The 22255-nt window shown below is 44.3% G+C and overlaps 1 protein-coding gene across 2 annotated transcripts in view; it reads right to left on the bottom strand.

Moving 5' to 3' along the window:
* Positions 1-21170, bottom strand: part of MED14 (mediator complex subunit 14) — a 150167-nt gene extending 128997 nt beyond the window's left edge. For both annotated transcript variants that reach the window (XM_063955591.1, XM_063955590.1), the window contains exons 1-4: positions 20681-21170; positions 18124-18150; positions 17668-17773; positions 17312-17485 (exon numbers count right to left, since the gene is read on the bottom strand). In XM_063955591.1, coding sequence (XP_063811661.1) covers positions 17312-17485; positions 17668-17773; positions 18124-18150; positions 20681-20865 — 492 coding nt within the window. In that variant the 5' untranslated portion in view covers positions 20866-21170. The remainder of the gene's footprint in view (positions 1-17311; positions 17486-17667; positions 17774-18123; positions 18151-20680) is intronic.
* Positions 21171-22255: the final 1085 nt, after the last annotated feature.

Below are 22255 nucleotides of genomic sequence, written 5' to 3' on the forward strand. Positions count from 1 at the left end.
ACTATAGAATCCTTCAAAAGTAGACTCAAGACTTTCCTTTTTACTCACGCATTCCCATAAATGCTTCTATATTTTATGAAAAGCTGTTCTGTACTTTATTATTTTCTGTACTATATTATGCTATGTATCTGTTAAGCGCCTTGAGTCCTATTGGAGAGAGAGCACTATATAAATAAAATTATTATTATTATTATTATTATTATTATTATTATTATTATTATTATTATTATAATATAGACTGATGGGGATGAGGGTATCACACTGAGAATGGGAGTAATGAGGGAGTTCAGCCCCCAAGCTGCTAAGCTCTAAAGAAGCATCTGCAGGTCTTCCTCAATCTAGACATAGAGGTGCAAATGAAAAAATAAGAATTTACTTACCGATAATTCTATTTCTCGTAGTCCGTAGTGGATGCTGGGAACTCCGTAAGGACCATGGGAATAGCGGCTCCGCAGGAGACAGGGCACATCTAAAGAAAGCTTTAGGATCACCTGGTGTGCACTGGCTCCTCCCCCTATGACCCTCCTCCAAGCCTCAGTTAGGATACTGTGCCCGGACGAGCGTACACAATAAGGAAGGATTTTGAATCCCGGGTAAGACTCATACCAGCCACACCAATCACACTGTACAACTTGTGATCTGAACCCAGTTAACAGCATGATAATAGAGAAGCCTCTATAAAAGATGGCTCACTACAACAATAACCCGAATTTTTTTTATTTTTTTTTTGGTAACAATAATTATGTACCAGTATTGCAGACAATCCGCACTTGGGATGGGCGCCCAGCATCCACTACGGACTACGAGAAATAGAATTATCGGTAAGTAAATTCTTATTTTCTCTGACGTCCTAGTGGATGCTGGGAACTCCGTAAGGACCATGGGGATTATACCAAAGCTCCCAAACGGGCGGGAGAGTGCGGATGACTCTGCAGCACCGAATGAGAGAACTCCAGGTCCTCCTCAGCCAGGGTATCAAATTTGTAGAATTTTACAAACGTATTTGCTCCTGACCAAGTAACTGCTCGGCAAAGTTGTAAAGCCGAGACCCCTCGGGCAGCTGCCCAAGATGAGCCCACCTTCCTTGTGGAGTGGGCATTTTAAGATTTTTGGCTGTGGCAGGCCTGCCACAGAATGTGCAAGCTGAATTGTACTACAAATCCAACGAGCAATCGTCTGCTTAGAAGCAGGAGCACCCAGTTTGTTGGGTGCATACAGGATAAACAGCGAGTCAGATTTTCTGACTCCAGCCGTCCTGGAAACATATTTTCAGGGCCCTGACCACGTCAAGCAACTTGGAATCCTCCAAGTCCTTAGTAGCCGCAGGTACCACAATAGGTTGCTTCATGTAAAATGCAGAAACCACCTTAGGTAGAAATTGAGGACAAGTCCTCAATTCTGCCCTGTCAGAATGAAATATTAAATAAGGGCTTTTATATGATAAAGCCGCCAATTCTGACACACGCCTGGCTGAAGCCAGGGCTAACAGCATCGTCACCTTCCATGTGAGATATTTTAAGTCCACAGTGGTGAGTGGTTCAAACCAATGTGACTTTAGGAAACTCAACACAACATTGAGATCCCAAAGTGCCACTGGAGGCACAAAAGGAGGCTGTATATGCAGTACCCCTTTTACAAATGTCTGAACTTCAGGCACTGAAGCCAGTTCCTTTTGGAAGAAAATCGACAAGGCCGAAATTTGAACCTTAATGGACCCTAATTTTAGGCCCATAGACAGTCCTGTTTGCAGGAAATGGAGGAAACGACCCAGTTGAAATTCCTCTGTAGGGGCCTTCTTGGCCTCCCACCACGCAACATATTTTCGCCTAATGCGGTGATAATGTTTTGCGGTTACGTCCTTCCTGGCCTTGACCAGGGTAGGGATGACTTCATCTGGAATGCCTTTTTCCTTCAGGATCCGGCGTTCAACCGCCAAGCCGTCAAACGCAGCCGCGGTAAGTCTTGGAACAGACAAGGCCCCTGCTGGAGCAGGTCCTTTCTTAGAGGTAGAGGCCACGGTTCGTCCGTGAGCATCTCTTGAAGTTCCGGATACCAAGTCCTTCTTGGCCAATCCGGAACCACGAGTATAGTTCTTACTCCTCTCCTTCTTATGATTCTCAGTACTTTTGGTATGAGAGGCAGAGGAGGGAACACATACACTGACTGGTACACCCACGGTGTTACCAGAGCGTCCACCGCTATTGCCTGAGGGTCCCCTGACCTGGCGCAATATCTGTCTAGTTTTTTGTTTAGACGGGACGCCATTATGTCCACCTTTGGTTTTTCCCAACGGTTTACAATCAGGTGGAAGACTTCTGGGTGAAGTCCCCACTCTCCCGTGTGAAGGTCGTGTCTGCTGAGGAATTCTGCTTCCCAGTTGTCCACTCCCGGAATGAACACTGCTGACAGTGCTATCACATGATTTTCCGCCCAGCGAAGAATCCTTGCAGCTTCTGCCATTGCCCCCCTGCTTCCCGTGCCGCCCTGTCTGTTTACGTGGGCGACTGACGTGATGTTGTCCGATTGGATCAATACCGCCTGACCCTGAAGCAGGGGTTTCGCTTGACTTAGGGCATTGTAAATGGCCCTTAGTTCCAGAATGTTTATATGAAGAGATGTCTCCAGGCTTGACCATAAGCCCTGGAAATTCCTTCCCTGTGTGACTGCTCCCCAGCCTCGCAGGCTGGCATCCGTGGCCACCAGGACCCAGTCCCGAATGCCGAATCTGCGGCCCTCTAGAAGATGAGCACTCTGCAACCACCACAGGAGGGATACCCTTGTCCCCGGTGACAGGGTTATCCGCTGAAGCATCTGAAGATGCGACCCGGACCATTTGTCCAGTAGGTTCCACTGGAAAGTCTTGCGTGGAATCTGCCGAATGGGATTGCTTCGTAGGAAGCCACCATTTTTACCCAGAACCCTTGTGCATTGATGCACTGAGACTTGGTTCGGTTTTAGGAGGTTCCTGACTAGCTCGGATAACTCCCTGGCTTTCTCCTCCGGGAGAAACACCTTCTTTCTGGACTGTGTCCAGGATCATCCCTAGGAACAGAAGACAAGTCGTCGGAACCAGCTGCGCTTTTGGAATATTGAGAATCCAATCGTGCTGCCGCAACACTACCTGATATAGTGCTACACCGATCTCCAACTGTTCCCTGGATCTTACCCTTATCAGGGAATCGTCCAAGTAACGGATAACTAAAATTCCCTTCCTTCGAAGGATCATCATCATTACGGTCATTACTTCAGTAAAGACCCGGGGTGCCGTGGACCATCCCTACGGCAGCGTCCGAACTGATAGTGACAGTTCTGTACCATAACCTGAAATACCCTTGGTGAGAAGGGTAAATTTTGACATGAAGGTAAGCATCCTTGATGTCCCGAAACATCATGTAGTCCCCTTCTTCCAGGTTTGCAATCACTGCTCTGAGTGACTCAATTTTGAATTTGAACCTCTGTATGCAAGTGTTCAAAGATTTTAGATTTTAGATTTTAAAATCGGTCTCACCGAGCCGTCTGGCTTCGGTACCACAATAGTGTGGAATAATACCCCGTTCCCTGTTGCAGGAGGGGTACCTTGATTATCACCTGCTGGGAATACAGCTTGTGAATGGTTTCCAAAACTGCCTCCCTGTCAGCGGGAGACGTCGGTAAAACAGACCTTTGGAAACGGCGAGGGGGATACGTCTCGAATTCCAATTTGTACCCCTGAAATATTACCAGAAGGATCCAGGGGTCTACTTGCGAGTGAGCCCACTGCGCACTGAAATTCATTGAGAACGGGACCCCACCGTGCCTGAACTTGTAAAGCCCTAGCGTCATACTGAGGGCTTGGCAGAGGCGGAAAAGAGTTTCTGTTCCTTGGAACTGGCTGATCTCTGCAGCCATTTTCCTCTCCCTCTGTCACGAGCAGAAAAGAGGAACCCTTTTGTCCGCTTGCCAACCAGGCCTGCGCCTGATAATACGGCGTCTTATTTTGAGAGGCGACCTGGGGTACATCCCCTCTTTTAAGGCAATACTTCCAAATGCCGTTTGGAATCCGCATCACCTGACCACTTTACTGGTATAATTGGACAACGCACTTATACTTGATGCCAGTCGGCAAATATTCCGCTGTGCATCTTGCATATATAGAAATGCATCTTTTAATTGCTCTATAGGCAATAATATACTGTCCTTATCTAGGATATCATATTTCCAGTCAGGGAATCCGACCACGCCAACCCAGCACTGCACATCCAGGCTGAGGCGATTGCTGGTCGCAGTATAACACCAGTATGTGTGTAAATACATTTTAGGATACCCTCCTGCTTTCTATCAGCAGGATCCTTAAGGGCGGCCATCTCAAGAGAGGGTAGAGCCCTTGTTCTTACAAGCGTGTGAGCGCCTTATCCCCCCTAGGGGGTGTTTCCCAACGCACCCTAACCTCTGGCGGGAAAAGGTATACTGCCAATAACTTTTTAGAAATTATCAATTGTTATCGGGGGGAAACCCACGCATTTTATTTCTCAGATTCAGGAAAACTACAGGAAGTTTTTCCTCACCAACATAATACCCCCTTTTTTTTTTGGTGGTATTCATATTATCAGAAAAGTGTAAACTTTTTTCATTGCCTCAATCATGCAATGTGTGGCCCTATTTGGAAATCACGGTTGTCTCTTCACCGTCGACACAGGAGTCAGTATCCGTGTCGGCGTCTGTATCTAAGGTAACAGGCGCTTTAGAGCCCCTATATGAGACGTCTGGACATGCACAAGCTGAGTAGCCGGCTGTCTCATGTCAACCACTGTCTTTTATACAAAGCTGACACTGTCACGCAATTTCCACAGTACATCCACTCAGGTGTCGACCCCCCAGGGGGTGACAACACTATTTCAGACACTCTACTCCGTCTCCTCATCATTTTTCTCCTCATACATGTCGACACAAACGTACCGACACACAGCACACACACAGGGAATGCTCTGATAGAGGACAGGACCCCACTAGCCCTTTGGGGAGACAGAGGGAGAGTTTGCCAGCACACACCAGAGCGCTATATATATACAGGGATAACCTTATATAAGTGTTTTTCCCTTTATAGCTGCTGTATTGTTTATACTGCGCCTAATTTGTGCCCCCCTCTCTTTTTTAACCCCTTTCTGTATGACTGCAGGGGAGAGCCAGGGAGCTTCCCTCCAACTGAGCTGTGAGGGAAAATGGCGCCAGTGTGCTGAGGAGATAGGCTCCGCCCCTTTCTCGGCGTCCTTATCATCCGTTTTCTTGTATGTTTTGGCAGGGGTTAAATGCATCCATATAGCCCAGGAGTTATATGTGATGCATTTATTTTAGCCATAAAAGGTTTTCTAACGATTTATTGCGTCTCAGGGCGCTGCCCCCCCAGCGCCCTGCACCCTCAGTGACCGGAGTGTGAAGTGTGCTGAGAGCAATGGCGCACAGCTGCGGTGCTGTGCGCCTACCTTTATCTGAAGACAGGAAAGTCTTCTGCCGCCGATTTTTCCGGACCTCTTCGCTCTTCTGGCTCTGTAAGGGGGCCGGCGGCGCGGCTCCGGTGACCCATCCAGGCTGAACCTGTGATCGTCCCTCTGGAGCTAATGTCCAGTAGCCTAAGAAGCCCAATCCACTCTGCACGCAGGTGAGTTCGCTTCTTCTCCCCTTAGTCCCTCGATGCAGTGAGCCTGTTGCCAGCAGGTCTCACTGAAAATAATAAACCTAAACTAAAACTTTCACAAAGAGCTCAGGAGAGCCCCTAGTGTGCACCCTTCTCGTCGGGCACAGAAATCTAACTGAGGCTTGGAGGAGGGTCATAGGGGGAGGAGCCAGTGCACACCAGGTGATCCTAAAGCTTTCTTTAGATGTGCCCTGTCTCCTGCGGAGCCGCTATTCCCATGGTCCTTACGGAGTTCCCAGCATCCACTAGGACGTCAGAGAAAATAAGAATTTACTTACCGATAATTCTATTTCTCGTAGTCCGTAGTGGATGCTGGGGACTCCGTCAGGACCATGGGGAATAGCGGGCTCCGCAGGAGACAGGGCACATCTAAAAAGCTTTTTAGGTCACATGGTGTGTACTGGCTCCTCCCCCTATGACCCTCCTCCAAGCCTCAGTTAGGTACTGTGCCCGGACGAGCGTACACAATAAGGAAGGATCTTGAATCCCGGGTAAGACTCATACCAGCCACACCAATCACACCGTACAACTTGTGATCTGAACCCAGTTAACAGTATGATAACAAAACGAAGTAGCCTCTGAAAAGATGGCTCACAACAATAGTAATAACCCGATTTTTGTAACAATAACTATGTACAAGCATTGCAGACAATCCGCACTTGGGATGGGCGCCCAGCATCCACTACGGACTACGAGAAATAGAATTATCGGTAAGTAAATTCTTATTTTCTCTAACGTCCTAGTGGATGCTGGGGACTCCGTCAGGACCATGGGGATTATACCAAAGCTCCCAAACGGGCGGGAGAGTGCGGATGACTCTGCAGCACCGAATGAGAGAACTCCAGGTCCTCCTTAGCCAGAGTATCAAATTTGTAAAATTTACAAACGTGTTCTCCCCTGACCACGTAGCTGCTCGGCAAAGTTGTAATGCCGAGACTCCTCGGGCAGCCGCCCAGGATGAGCCCACCTTCCTTGTGGAATGGGCATCTACATATTTCGGCTGTGGCAGGCCTGCCACAGAATGTGCAAGCTGAATTGTACTACAAATCCAGCGTGCAATAGACTGCTTAGAAGCAGGAGCACCCAGCTTGTTGGGTGCATACAATATAAACAGCAAGTCAGACTTTCTGACTCCAGCCGTCCTAATATATATATATATATATATATATATATATATATATATATATATATATATATATATATATATATATATATATATATATATATATATATATATATATATATATATATATATATATATATATATTTTTAGGGCCCTGACAACGTCTAGTAACTTGGAGTCCTCCAAGTCCCTAGTAGCCGCAGGCACCACAACAGGTTTGTTTCAGGTGAAAACGCTGACACCCCTTTAGGAAGAAACTGGAGACGAGTCCCAGTTCTGCCCTGTTCAAATGGAAAATTTTAATATGGGCTTTTGTAAGACAAAGCCGCCCATTCTGACAATCGCCTGGCCGAGGCCAGGGCTAACACATGGTCACTTCCCATGTGAGATATTGGTCAACAGCATGGTCACTTTCCATGTGAGATATTTCAAATCCACAGATTTGAGCTGTTCAAACCAATATGATTTTAAGAAATCCCAACACTATGTTGAAACCTCACGGTGCCCCTAGAGGCACAAAAAAGCTGTATATGCAATACACCCTTTACAATCTGAACTTCAGGAACTGAAGTCAATTCTTTCTGGAAGAAAATCTACAGGGCCGAAATTTAAATGTTAATGAACCCCAATTTGAGGCCCAAAACACTCCTGTTTTCAGGAAGTGTAGAAATCGACCTAGTTGAATTTCCGTCGTGGAGCCTTCCTGGCCTCACCCACGCAACATATTTTCACCACATGTGGTGATGACGTTGTGCGGTCACCTCCTTCCTGGCTTTGACCAGGGTAGGTATGACCTCTTATGGAATGCCTTTTTTTTCCTTCAGGATCCGGCATTCAACCGCCATGCCGTCAAACGCAGCCGCGGTAAGTCTTGGAATAGACATGGTACTTGCTGAAGCAAGTCCCTTCTTAGCTCCCCAGGCCCTTAGTCCTCTGTGAGCATTTCTTGAAGTTCCGGGTACCAAGTCCCTCTTGGCCAATCCGGAGCCACTAGTATAGTTCATACTCCTCTATGTCTTATAATTCTCAATACCTTGGTTATGAGAAACAGAGGAGGGAACACATACACTGACTGGTACACCCACGGTGTTACCAGAACATCCACAGCTATCGCCTGAAGGTCTCATGACCTGGCGGAATACCTGTCCCGTTTTTTGTTCGGGCGGGACGCCATCATGTCCACCTTTGGTCTTTGCCAACGGTCCACAATCATGTTGAAAAACTTCCCTATGAAGTTTCCACTCTCCCGGGTGGAGGTCATGCCTGCTGAGGAAGTCTGCTTCCCAGTCGTCCACTCCCGGAAAGAACACTGCTGACAGTGCTATCACATGATTTTCCGCCTAGCGAAAAATCCTTGCAGTTTTGTCACTGCCCTCCTGCTTCTTGTGCCGCCCTTTCTGTTTACGTGGGCGACTGCCGTGATGTTATCCCACTGGATCAATACCGGCTGACCTTGAAGCAGAGGTCTAGCTAAGTTTAGAACATTATAAATTTGCTCTAAGCTTATTTATGCGGAGAGAATTCTCCAGACTTAATCACACTTCCCTGGAAATTTTTTCCCTGTGTGACTGTTCCCCAGCCTCTCAGGCTGGCCTCCGTGGTCACCGGCATCCAATCCTGAATGCCGAATTTGCGGCCCTCTAGAAGATGAGCACTCTGTAATCACCACAGGAGAGACACCCTTGTCCTTGGATATAGGGTTATCCGCTGATGCATCTGAGGATGCGATCCGGACCATTTGTCCAGCAGATCCCACTGAAGAGTTCTTGCGGGAAATCTGCCGAATGGAATTGCTTCGTAATAAGCCACCATTTTTACCAGGACTCTTGTGCAATGATGCACTGACACTTTTCCTGGTTTTAGGAGGATCCCGATTAGCTCGGATAACTCCCTGGCTTTCTCCACTGGGAGAAACACGTTTTTCTGGACTGTGTCCAGAATCATCCCTATGAACAGTAGACGTGTCATCGGAAAAGCTGCGATTTTGGAATATTTAGAATCCACTCGTGCTGTCGTAGAACTACTTAAGATAGTGCTACTCCGACCTCCAACTGTTCTCTGGACCTTGCCCTTATCAGGAAAGCGTCCATGTTTCCTTTTAAGAAAAATCATCATTCCGGCCATTACCTTGGTAAAGACCCGGGGCGCCGTGGACAACCCAAACGGCAGCGTCTGAACTGATAGTGACAGTTCTGTACCAGGAACCTGAAGTACCCTTGGTGAGAAGGGCAAATTTGGACCTGTAGGTAAGCGTCCCTGATATCCAGTGACACCATATCGTCCCCTTCTTCCTGGTTTGCTATCACTGCTCTGAGTGACTCCATCTTGATTTGAACGCTTGTATGTAAGTGTTCAAATATTTCAGATCTCACCGAGCAGTCTGGCTTCGGTACCACAATATAGTGTGGAATACTACCCCCTTCCATGTTGTAAGAGGGGTACTTTGATTATCACCTGCTGGGAATACAGCCTGTGAATTGTGTGAGGGGAAGATGTCTCGAATTTCCAATGTACACCTGGGATACTACATGTAGGATCCCGGAGCTCCCTTGCGAGTGAGCCCCCTGCGTACTGAAACTCTTGAGATGACCCCCTACCGCACCCGAGTCCGCTTGTACGGCCCCAGCGTTATGCTGCGGACTTGGCAGAAGCTGTGAGGGGCTTCTGTTCCTGGGAATGGGCTGCTTGCTGCAGTCTTCTTCCCTTTCCTCTACCCCTGGGCAGATATGACTGGCCTTTGCCCGCCTGCCCGTATGGGGACGAAAGGACGGAGACTGAAAAGACTGTGTCCTTTTTTGCCGATATGTGATTCGGGGTAACAAAAGGTGGATTTTTCAGCTGTTGCCATGGCCACCAGGTCCGATGGACCGCCCCTTTATACGGCAATACTTCCACATGCCGTCTGGAATCTGCCTCACCTGACCACTGTCGTGTCTTCGTCTGGCAGATATGTACATCACATTTACTCTTGATGCCAGAATGTAAATATCCCTCTGCGCATCACGCATATATAGAAATGCATCCTTAAAATGCTCTATAGTCCATAAAATCTTGTCCCTGTCAAGGGTATCAAAATTTTCAGTCAGGAAATCCGACCAAGCCCCCTCAGCGCTGCACCTCCAGGCTGAGGCGATTGCTGGTCGTAGTATAACACCAGTATGTGTGTATATACTGTCATGATATTTTTCAGCTTCCTATCAGCTGGCTTCTTGAGGGCGGCCGTATCTAGAGACGGTAACGCCCTGTTTTTATAAGCGTGTGAGCGCCTTATCCACCCTATGGTGTGTTTCCCAACTCGCCCTTACTTCTGGCGGGAGAGGGTATACCGCCCATAACTTTCTATCGGAGGAACCCCACGTATCATCACACACTTCATTTAATTTATCTGATTCAGGCAAAACTACAAGTAGTTTATTCACCCCCTACAAAATACCCTTATTTGTGGTACTTGTAGTATCAGAAATATGTAACAGCTCCTTCATTGCCCTTAACATGTAACTCGTGGCCCTAAAGGAAAATTACGTATGTTTCTTCACCGTCGACACTGGGGTCAGTGTCCATGTCTGTGTCTGTCGACCGACTGAGGTAAATGGGCGATTTTACAAGCCCCTGACGGTGTCTGAGACGCCTGGACCGGTACTAATTTGTCCGCCGGCCATCTCATGTCGTCAACCGTCTTGCAGCGTGTTGACATTATCACGTAATTCCATAAGTAGACCATCCATTCCGGTGTCGACTCCCTAGAGAGTGACATCAACATTACAGGCAATTTGCTCCGCCTCCTCACCAACATTTTCCTCATACATGTCGACACACACGTACCGACATACAGCACACACACAGGGAATGCTCTGATAGAGGACAGGACCCACTAGCCCTTTGGGGAGACAGAGGGAGAGTTTGCCAGCACACACCAAAAACGCCATAATGTATATAACAACCCTAGAAGGTGTTGTTTCTATATATGCGCTCTTAATATATAATTATATCGCCAATTTATGCCCCCCTTCTCTTTTAACCCTGTTTCTGTAGTGCAGTGCAGGGGAGAGTGGGAGCCTTCCTCACCAGCGGAGCTGATCAGGAAAATGGCGCCGTGTGCTGAGGAGAATAAGCTCCGCCCCCTTTTCGGCGGGCTTTTCCTCCCGGTTTTTTAATAACTGGCCTGGGTTAAAATACATACATATAGCCTTAATGGCTATATGTGATGTATTTATTTGCCAAATAGGTATTTATATTGCTGCCCAGGGCGCCCCCAGCAGCGCCCTGCACCCTCCGTGACCGTGTCAGTGAGCCGTGTGACAACAATGGCGCACAGCTGCAGTGCTGTGCGCTACCTCTCTGAAGACTGTGAAGTCTTCTGCCGCCTGTTTCCGGACCTCCGTTCCGCCGTCTTTCTTCAGCGTCTGTAAGGGGGATCGGCGGCGCGGCTCCGGGACGAACCCCAGGCTGACCTGTGTTCCGACTCCCTCTGGAGCTCAGTGTCCAGTAGCCTAAAACTTCAATCCTCCTGCACGCAGGTGAGTTGCAAGTCTCTCCCCTAAGTCCCTCGTTGCAGTGATCCTGTCGCCAGCAGGAATCACTGATTAGAAACCTAAAAAAAAACTTTACTAAACAGCTCCTTAAGAGAGCCATCCAGTTTGCACCCTTCTCGGACGGGCACAAAAACCTAACTGAGGCTTGGAGGAGGGTCATAGGGGGAGGAGCCAGTACACACCATGTGACCTAAAAAGCTTTTTAGATGTGCCCTGTCTCCTGCGGAGCCCGCTATTCCCCATGGTCCTGACGGAGTCCCCAGCATCCACTAGGACGTTAGAGAAACTAAATGTTAGAAGATCATAAAAGCCCTATGCCATATCCAGTCCTGGCACTTGGGAAAAAAACTGCTGCCCAGGAGCAGGAATGCTTATCAGGAAAATATTGTCTTCTTCGTACAATGTCCTTCCTCCTACATTGTGGAGCTCATACAACTTCTGTGTAATTCTGCAGACTTGTTTTATTTACATACATTGATAAAGCTCCATCATACCCCATTGCACTTTACAACTGGGAGCAAAAAGTAATAAAATGAGACTAGGTAGTAACACTTTCACTGTCAAGGATGAGAGGGACTAGTACGCACGGCAGCGAATCAAATGGGTAAGAAGGAATTCTCCCCTCTTCAAGTAAACATCACTCGGACTCTGTAAGATGTAAGAAGATGCCACCTGCAAGTACAACATTAAGCCCCACTCCTTCGATGATAAACCTTGCAGTACTTTTGAAATGCCATGACATTTCTTTGTGATGGTTCCATAAAATAAACGCATTTGTTTTTAGTTCACTTTTTAATAATTTCATTTAAAAAAAAAAATGGTATTTTTGGCACGATTGATAGACTGTCTTTGCCTTATGAGAACAAACAGGCAAACTTATGTTATAGGTATATAGAGAAAGAAAGGGAGGTCACTGCGCTCAGACCCAGACCCGTGTTGTGCCGCTCTTAATTAGTGTTAGGTCAAATGTTAGTGTCAAGAAACAATGCACTACTTGTCACTTGGTGCAATACAATATGCAAGCAAAATTGATATGCAGGTAAACACAGTACAGGTTGAGTCTCCCTTATCCAAAATGCTTGGGACCAGAGGTATTTTGGATATCGGATTTTTCCGTATTTTGGAATAATTGCATACCATAATGAGATATCATGGTGATGGGACCCATGTCTAAGCACAGAATACATTTATGTTTCATATACTCCTTATACACACACAGCCTGAAGGTAATTTTAGCCAATATTTTTTATAACTTTGTACATTAAACAAAGTGGGTGTACATTCACACAATTCATTTATGTTTCATATACACCTTATACACAGCCTGAAAGTCATCTAACGCAATATTTTTAATAACTTTGTGTATTAAACAAACTTTGTGTACATTGAGCCATCAAAAAACAAAGGTTTCACTATCTCACTCAAAAAAGTCTGTATTTCGAAATATTCTATATTTCGGAATATTTAGATATGGGATACTCAACCTGTAATGCAGATAGATACAATAATACAGATTTGCAGTGAAATACAACAACTTTTCATTTAAGTTGTGACGTAATTACTTGTATATACACAATGCGTCTCATGGGTTTGTACATGGCGTGCGTGCTGCCTTGTGAAGGCAGTACTGATTGTTCTGGGGTATACTTGCTGCGCTTTTGGTACAGTTCTTATGTGATGTGCAAGAGGCTTCAAACTTGCTTCTGACTCTATGTAGGCTGCTGTTGATGCTAAATACCGTCTTCCGGGGATCGACTTTATGTTGTAGGTAATTACAAGTGAGTAATGGCCTTTACATTTAGCAATGATCAAAGAATTGAGTAACTTAAGCTGGGTGCACACTAGGACGACGCTGTCTTGATTGTTAAGTGCATACACACTTACCAATTGTCGGCCAAATATGTCATGCCTGACGTCACAACTGGGCGGGCATTTACATGTGCACGCTCAAGTGTGGTGTCAGTTACCAGCGTCCTCTGCAGCAAGTCTACTTAAACATGCACAATGCGCCGATATAACTGCAGATATTCGCCTATCAGCTATTCTGCAGGGACTATGCGATATGTCTGAACAACGTCATTCAGACATATTGCTGGTACACACTCACCGATGCGTCCTCAATGTATCAGCTGTTCAAATGTATGCCCGATATATCGCCCAGTGTGTACCCATCAGCATTAGTCAGTGCAATCTCTGGGGAGTGTGTAGATTGAACATCTGACAGAAGAGGTTATGTGAGAAAAGAAAGCCTGTGAGGAGTGTAGGCAAGCTTTGAGAGTGTTTGGGTCAGAATTGTGTTTTTTCCAGAATGGGAGTAACCCCTGTGTGTTTGAATAATGATGTAAAGACACCATAAGAGAGAGCTTATAGATTATACCTAAAAGTTGGCATATAATGTGTAGGTAGCAGAGCAGCAAGATAAGAGGAGTAGGAAGGGTAGAAGAGTAATTATTTCATGTGCCAGAGTATTTAAGGAAGGTTGTTGACAGAAGACTAAGGCTGGATACACACTTGCTGATGCACACGAGATGTGACATTGTGCAAGATTTCCCTCCGCAAATGATATCATTTATACACGCTAAACTATATCGTTTGCTAGCACCTGGTCACATCCAGTCTTAAACAATATGTTTAGATTTCAAGGTAGAAACTAAAGATACTGTACACTGATAACGACCCGCGGGAATGCGCATCGTTAACGATATAGTGAATACACACTGGAAGATATGAACGATATATCATCCGATCCACCGGATTAGACGATACATCAGGTGCATATCGCCAAGTATGTACCCAGCCTAACATTTCATACATGATCTTTTCAATCTTGTCTTTAATGTTAAAAGAAATGTCTTAAGCAATGAAGGATGTTAGGGGATTTGGTGAGGAAAGGTTAAGTAGAGATTTAAGTGCATTAAAAGGGCACTTGGAGTTAGAAGCCTGAGCAACGATGAGATATTAGAAGTGTGTTACGCAGTGTCTGGAGTATTTTGATAGTAGCGGAAGACAAATGTACATGAGGTAATCAGTAAAAAAAAAAAAAAAAAAATATCATATTCCTCTCCAGAGGCCTGCATTATGGTTAATGGTTTAAATTCTCCTTCTTTCCATTTGTCTAGGGGGACCCATCAGTGTTGCCCCTTGTCCCCATTGCTGTTCAATTTGGCCATTGATCTCCTGATTCATACCTTTTTTCATGATGTCTCTTGGCAGGGAGTGGTACTGGGTGATGTAGAGGTGAAGGTGTCGGCTTTTGCCAATGACCTGCTTTTGTACTTTATTAATCCGAAACTTGCACTGCCCAGTCTCCAAAATATATGGAGCACTTTTCATGATATCTCAGGCTTTCTGGTTAATTTTCATAAACAGAGGCGTTAGCATTGTATCCTGATGCACCGTTGGGAATCTTCGTTCCCTTTTTTTTGGGCCTCAGAGTTTTTGGTGTATTTATGTCTAAAATTTTCTAGTGATGTTTCAGACCTTTACACTATCAATTTTTCTCACTTCATTTCTCAAATGCTGTCTGATTTTGATGAATGGAAGCATCTGCCACTCTCCTATATTGGTCGCTGTCATTTATTTAAGATGGTCTCTTTCCCCAGGCTCCTCTATCCAGTCCAGATGCTGCCTTTTCTTTTGACTAAACGTGATATTACTGTTACTGAAAGGGCACTTACCAAATTTATATGGGACAGCAAACGCCCCAGGATCTCGTTGTTGAAATTAAATTACAACAACCGTTATTGCTGGGAGGTATTAACCTACCGAGCATTCAGCATTATTATTTATTATATTTATTTATTTATTACCAGTTATTTATATAGCGCACACATATTCCGCAGCGCTGTACAGAGAATATTTGTCCATTCACATTAGTCCCTGCCCCAGTGGAGCTTACATTCTATATTCCCTACCACATGTACACAGACACATTCACACTAGTGTTAATTTTGTTGGGAGCCAATTAACCTACCAGTATATTTTTGGATTGTGGGAGGAAACCGGAGTACCCGGAGGAAACCCACGCAAGTACGGGGAGAATATACAAACTCCGCACAGTTAGGGCCATGGTGGGAATCGAACCCATGACCTCAGTGCTGTGAGGCAGTAATGCTAACCATTACACCATCCGTACTGCCAAAAACATTATGCCCTCGCCTCAAATTTACGGTATTGGATTGGATAGGGGATGTGGATAATTATGTCTATAAGTCTTTGGATCAAGCGTTTCTTTCAGATGTTACTTTGGATGCGTTGTTGCATAAGCCAATGGCATCTTTTCCGGGGGTGGTGACGAATAATCCTTTGCTGTATACCCCTTATTTGGCTTGGCGCATTTCTCGTAAAGTGTTGCGCTTGTCATGTACTAGATCTATATTTTTGCCTTTAATTTACAATACAGCTTTCCAAGATGTGGTTGCGGATGTTGTTCTTCCTAATTGGCACCTCCGGGAACTATGTCTTGTACTTCAATTTTTGACTGAGGATTGTTCCTCGTCCTTGGCTTGTCCAGCCTTAAGGAATTACACCCCCAGGTTCCCATTCCTTTGCTTGCATATTTTTAATCCCGTAGCGGTATTTTGAAACTACTGTCTGAACTCTCAGTACATGATCGAAATAACACATTTGATCGTTTCATATTAGGTCGTAAGGGGGGTCCCATGTCTACTTCCTTGCTTTATGACCAAATTCGGATAAAACTTGACCTCTCACGAGTTACCACTGGTCTGACCAAGTAGTGTGCTGCATTTCCTGACCTTTCAATACACTCACTCATTACATCCTCAGTCTTATTGAATAAACAACTGATCTCTATCTCCTTTACGGAAATGCAATATAAAATACTACATAGGACTTATTATTCGCCTAAACTTAATCACATAATTGAGAATTCCAATTGTTTTAAATGCTCACTCCCGGAGGCCGATATCCTTCACTTTATGGTCCTGTGATATAGTCCAATTATTTTGGAATTAAGTACAGTTTTATATTAATAATACCTTGCACATATCATTTACAGTGAACGTTTCTTGGGCTCTATGGAATAATTACCCTTCTTCTCAACCCCTTGAGCCGAATATTGGTGCTCGTCGTTTATAAGCCAAAGTAACTGCAGTGGCCAAGAAAACCATTCTTTCAAAATGGATCCATACTGACCATATATCTTTGAAATGTATGCTCCCTAGACTTAATTATATTTAGCAAATGGATTGGGTTGAGTGCTCCGTAGACGTGGAATCACGTGCTACAAAATTTTTTGATATTTGGTTGCCCTGTATTATTTCATTTACAGATGTTGAAAAGAATCGTATTCAACATTTTATCCGCCTTTCTATTTGGTATAATATGGCTGTTCTGGAGGGTGGTAGACCGCCTTTTTAAGCTATTTGATTAGGGACTCTTATTTCTTCTGTGATCGAACAGTAGGATTTCTGACGTATTTTGTTTTTCCTATAACATTCCATGTCTGTTACATTACATTAACATTGTAATGTGATTGCTCTCTTTCAATTAATTCCATTTCCCTGGGTGGCTTTTTATTGTTACATTGCCATGCCATGTCTATACCTATATCTATACATCATTTACTTCCTTTGTACCGTTTGTTTCTGTTCAATAAAAATATATAAAAAAAAAAAAAATTCACCCCAAGGGCTGAAAAAGTTGTTTTTATAAAGAGTTACTGCCGACATCAAAGTGTTATTGCCAGAGAGAAGGTTCCAACTACGTACAACCTAGTGCACTAAAAAGGAGTAGGAATTAAACCAAAACAAACTATCAAAAATGTAAGACGCACATTTAAAAGTGAACCTGTTCGCTTTGTACTATGTTACTGTAGTGAGTGTAATAATATATTAACGTGTAACGATGTGTAGAGACCAGAAAGTAAACACACACATTTAGTTACAAACCATATATCTTTCAGCTAACAGTAATATGTACTTGCAATATCAGCAGCAGTAGTAGTCTGATGAATAAACATACCCTTATACATGTTGGCAATCGTGGATAGGACCCTGTTGTTAGCACATCAATGGCGTAAGGAATTGCAAAACTAGGTAGACGAGCATGCACCAGAGCGTCCCTGGCTAAAGATGCCAATCTGTCAGCAGTGTCTACAAACAAGATTGTTTGTTGATCCAGAAAGCTGGATATTAGCTGCAGAGAGAAAGAAAAAGTAAAAGGATGAGAAAACAAACCACTGCAAAAAAAAAAAGTTTCTTTGGTAAGGGGGGTATTAGTAGTTTTCCTTTAAAGTTGGGCTGCTCCAAAAACCAAGCCTAGATAAGAGAACCCGACTAAAGGATACAGATTAGTTATCTACCACTGACAATACTCACCGCACACTTTTCCACTTTGCCAGCGTTGTTTGCCCATTTCACTAGTGCTAGTAGCCTCACGAAGAGCTGACGTGTACGACTGGCAAACTGTACAATTTCAATTTTCCTATTATTGTAGCAGAATAAAAAAAGAAACACTTTGGTTTTGTTTGAACTTTTTATTAACGTGAATATTATTTTATTTAACCATAACAAATGAATAATGTAATAGCAAAGCTTACAGCGGATTACGCCATTGTAAAATGCTTTGCAGCTGATGTGATGGAAACAATCTAATCATTCTCAATAATGCAATGCAATCCTTATACAGTATGTGCAGCTAACCCATCCACTAACAATGCTAGCAGGTGTAAATTCAATGAAAACATTTTATCAACCAATAATAATACTACTCATTTTATGAATATAACCCTCTTTCACCAACAGGCTATAATCATCGATTATACAAGAACTCACCTTTCCATGTCTGTCTTCCTGGGAAGCCTGCAAGATACAAAGGTAATGGTGGTTACACTCAAGTTTAATGTACCGGTACTTAGTTATTTATGTTGACAAGGTTCCCGCCATGGTGAAACATGGATATTTGACATTTGATACCGCTTCCTCCTCTAACCAAACATTATTAACTTTGCTTATAAATATTAGAAAATGCTTGGTATGAGAAACCCATTGAAATAGCGCAATGGATGCTGTACTTTTCACTCATGGGGTCATATGCCACAGTACGAGGTATTTGGAAAGCGCAGAGTTTAGCCACAAGAAATAAAGCAGCAAATATTGCTTTTTCCTTTAAAATCGCAGCTAAAGTGACAGTCTCTGCAATTTCTAATTCTCATTTGGCTCATAGTTTATTTTTTTTTTAAATACTGACTGATGCACTATATAGTAAGCAAACAAAAAAGAGGGTTTCCCAAATTCCAGTTTTTCTGGTCGAGAGCTTTTTATTTAGTGCGCACTGTGCTAACTCCCCAAGCAGGCATCCTCCAGGCCACAGAGCAGGAGAGCCAGGAGGTATATACAGTAGGTTGCCAGCCAGAAAGCAAACTTATAGTAATGTGTGAATGCTGAACTTGGAAGTCAAGTCAGGCTACCAAAGCAAAGCACTCACTCTTTGCAATCCGGAGGAAGGCTACGCGGGAAAGAAAAACAAACACAACACAGTAGTTTTTAATACTGCTAAACTTAAGACAGCCACACATTTCTTTTAAATATGAATGACAGATTCTGCTGCTGTCACAGCCAGTATTGGAGATGTAGTTGTGCCAGAAAAACATACAACAGTGATTTCTGAGATTTCAGAAAGGGGTACCATAACAAATGTTAATACATGTTCATGCTATGCCCAGAATCAGAGCTGCAGAGAGCAATGACAGGCCTGCGGCTCATGTACGCCCAAGAAAATGAATGAATGAAAACTACTACTGTATGTGTGCCGCAGCACAGCATATATTAATGGGATACAATCGTTAGGTTGACCACTGAATGTCGACATGATCATTAAGTCGACATGTACTAGGTCGACGGGTCAAAAGGTCGACATGAGTTTTTCACTTTTTTCCTCCATTTTTGGGATTTTTCCATACTTTACAATCCATGTGGACTACAATTGGAATGGTAACCTGTGACGAGCGACACGGCAGCGGAGCGAGGAACCTTGCCCGAAGCATGGCGAGCTAATTGGGGTTCACAGTCACTTTACGAAGAAAAGTGCACCAAAAAACGTCAAAAAAACTCATGCTGACCTTTTCACCTGTCGACCTAATACCCATGTCGCCCTAGTGCATGTCGCCCTTCAGTGGTCAACCTAATGACTGTCGACCCAATGACATGTACCCATATTAATACCGCGCCCTCTTTAAACTTGAAACAAATCTTCTTACATTATTGTGACAGGAACCTCTCACCCTTATTATGTGTCATTGAGGATCCTGCTACATTCAATATCCAACTTCCTGTGACTTCTTGGTTACCTCCACACATGACACTACACTTGTCAAATGCAGACCTGTCTAAACTAACAATCACACAAATAGACAGTCAAAGCTCCTGACAAGATCAGCACAGCCCTCCTGATGCTTTTACTATTCAAATGGTAAACATGTTACACAAAACAAGCAAAAGATAAAGAAGGTATATATAAAGGTGATCAGACCCTAGTCAAACGAACCTTAAAAATGAAAGCTCTAAGTTACACCATGGTACAGATATAGCCCCGGTCTCAGAGTAAGACATGTATTGGGAATGTACAAATGTTGTGATTTAAGCATAAGCTTCCCAAATTAATGAGATACCACTTTTTGGGGGAGGAGGAACAGCTCAACATTAACTTGACAAACCGAAATAAAGTCTGGATCTAGAATTCAGTACAAGCAATCCTAATTACTCCGTTTCTGCATTATGTTTACACTTTTTTTTTTTTTACAGTAAGCTTTATAATAACAAAGGAGAAACACTTGTAAGTAGCATATTGTGTACTGTACATCTAAATATCAGTATATAAAATACTTTGAAGAAATCCTTTGCATAGTCTTGAGTGAAATAAATAGTAATATCATGATGACAGAAACAAACTTCTCCTACGCCAAGTTTGAGACCTGTCCATAACTGAATCAATACAGAAAACAAAATGCATACACCCATGAAAAGTGTCTCTAACCAGCCAGGTTAAAGATCCCCGGCTGTCACCAAGAAGAAATAGTCTCCCATTCTAAGCAACAGCATCAGCACATATCCATCTGCCAAGTGCAAAAGATAATCCATATAGTTTTACCTTTTACTATCTGTTTAACAGCCCTGTATCTCTGTATCTGCTTAGCTAAACTAAAAATGAAAATTGTTCTATGCTGGAGGTTTGTAACCTGCAGCTGTTGTATAGCCACAGCAAGGCATGCTGAGACTTGTAGTATCACAGCAAATGAAGCGCACTGGACTGTCTAAACATGATCTACACCGTGGACAGACTGCACTAGCAGAAGCAACCCAGGGGCTGCCACCTTCTTCCCAAACTACTTACAGGTCAGCCAGAACGTTGATCTCCTGGTAAGTCCTCTGCAGCAAGAAGTCAATGAGGGTGCTGAGGCGGTAGCCATGGCTGGCAGCGGCAGCAGGAACCACAGCCCCCGGGGGAGGAGGCTGAGGGACAGTCGTGGGTCCACCAGTCACCACCAGCTGACTGCTTTCCAGCTGCACAGGAGGCATTGTGCCCGGGGTTCAGGCTCCAGCACTCATGCAAACCCCGGGTGCTGAGAAACAGGCATGGGCTATACGGGAAGACGGCTCCTGGCACACCGGGCAGCCAGTGTCACAGAATAGAACAGATGCGTGCGGCCCCCGGGCCCTGAGCAGCCTCTTCCTTCCAGCACCGGAAGAGAATACAGTAGAGCAGCGGCAGCAGCGACGGGGGAAGGGGTTACACCGGAAGAGGCACGTCTGTCGAGGCCCCGAGCACGCACGCGCAGTGTCTAGTGCTGTCGTGCTGCTGCTCTTGCGCTTCACGTCCCGGGTCGTAATAGCTCATAGCTGCTGCTGCTGCTGCTGCTAGCAGTAATTAGTAGTTAGAGGCAGTGGTGATCATCAGGGGAACATCAGATCCATATGCTTTTTAGTTTCTGCTTTTGAAAATCTGACCGTGTACCTTCTCCTATGATTGCACATTAATACTTATCAACAACGGTAATGCTGTGGTGACAATATGAGGGGGGGAAAGTCTTACGGCGCCCCCCTCCTCAAATAGCTGTCTGCCAGGTCTGACCTGCACGAAGTTGACCTAATTTTCACAGACCGTCCATGAAATCTCCCTGTTCAAGTGAACAAATATAGAATAAGATGCCTCTCTTCTTGCCGGATGCATTTCAACCTATTACCACTGGTTTCCTTATTCTCTGGCCGTCATACATTATTGAGAGGTTATATGTTTAATATACAAAAAGTGTGGGGACTATTTATGAAGCAGTGATAACCGCATTTTTTACTAAAGGAAGGTTATCCCTGCGTGCTCTTAACTAGAAGAATGCTGTACAGAAATCACAGATTTGTCCTCTCACTAATATAGCCCTTATAACAGGGAGTTAAACAGGGAGTACTACAGTTTGGAGTCTTTGATAGTCTTTGTTCTAATTGTAAAGCGCAATGGAATATGCTGCGCTATATAAGAAACTGCTAATAAATAATAGGGATGGGATATCAAAAGAAAACATTGGTTAAACCAGTGGTTCCCAAACTTTTTGGAATCACGGCACCCTAGAGCAGGCATTCCCAACCACGGTCCTCAAGGCACACCAACAGTGCAGGTTTTAGTGATATTCACGCTGCAGCATAGATGATTAAATCAAAATAACTGAGCTACTAATTAAGTCACCTGTGCTGAAGCCTGGATATCACTAAAACCTGCACTGTTGGTGTGCCTTGAGGACCGTGGTTGGAAATGGCTGCCCTAGAGTGTCGGAATTTTTTTCACGGCACCCCTAGGCCAAAAGTTTCTTATTGAGAAATTTCTAAAGAAATATTAAATTAAGTAAATTGTGTTTATATGTCATCCTTAGTCTCAGTTATGTAGTGAGGGACAGGATTTGCATGTGTTTGTCCATAT

The sequence above is a fragment of the Pseudophryne corroboree genome, chromosome 2 (genome assembly GCF_028390025.1).
Source record: "Pseudophryne corroboree isolate aPseCor3 chromosome 2, aPseCor3.hap2, whole genome shotgun sequence".
Taxonomy (NCBI): domain Eukaryota; kingdom Metazoa; phylum Chordata; class Amphibia; order Anura; family Myobatrachidae; genus Pseudophryne; species Pseudophryne corroboree.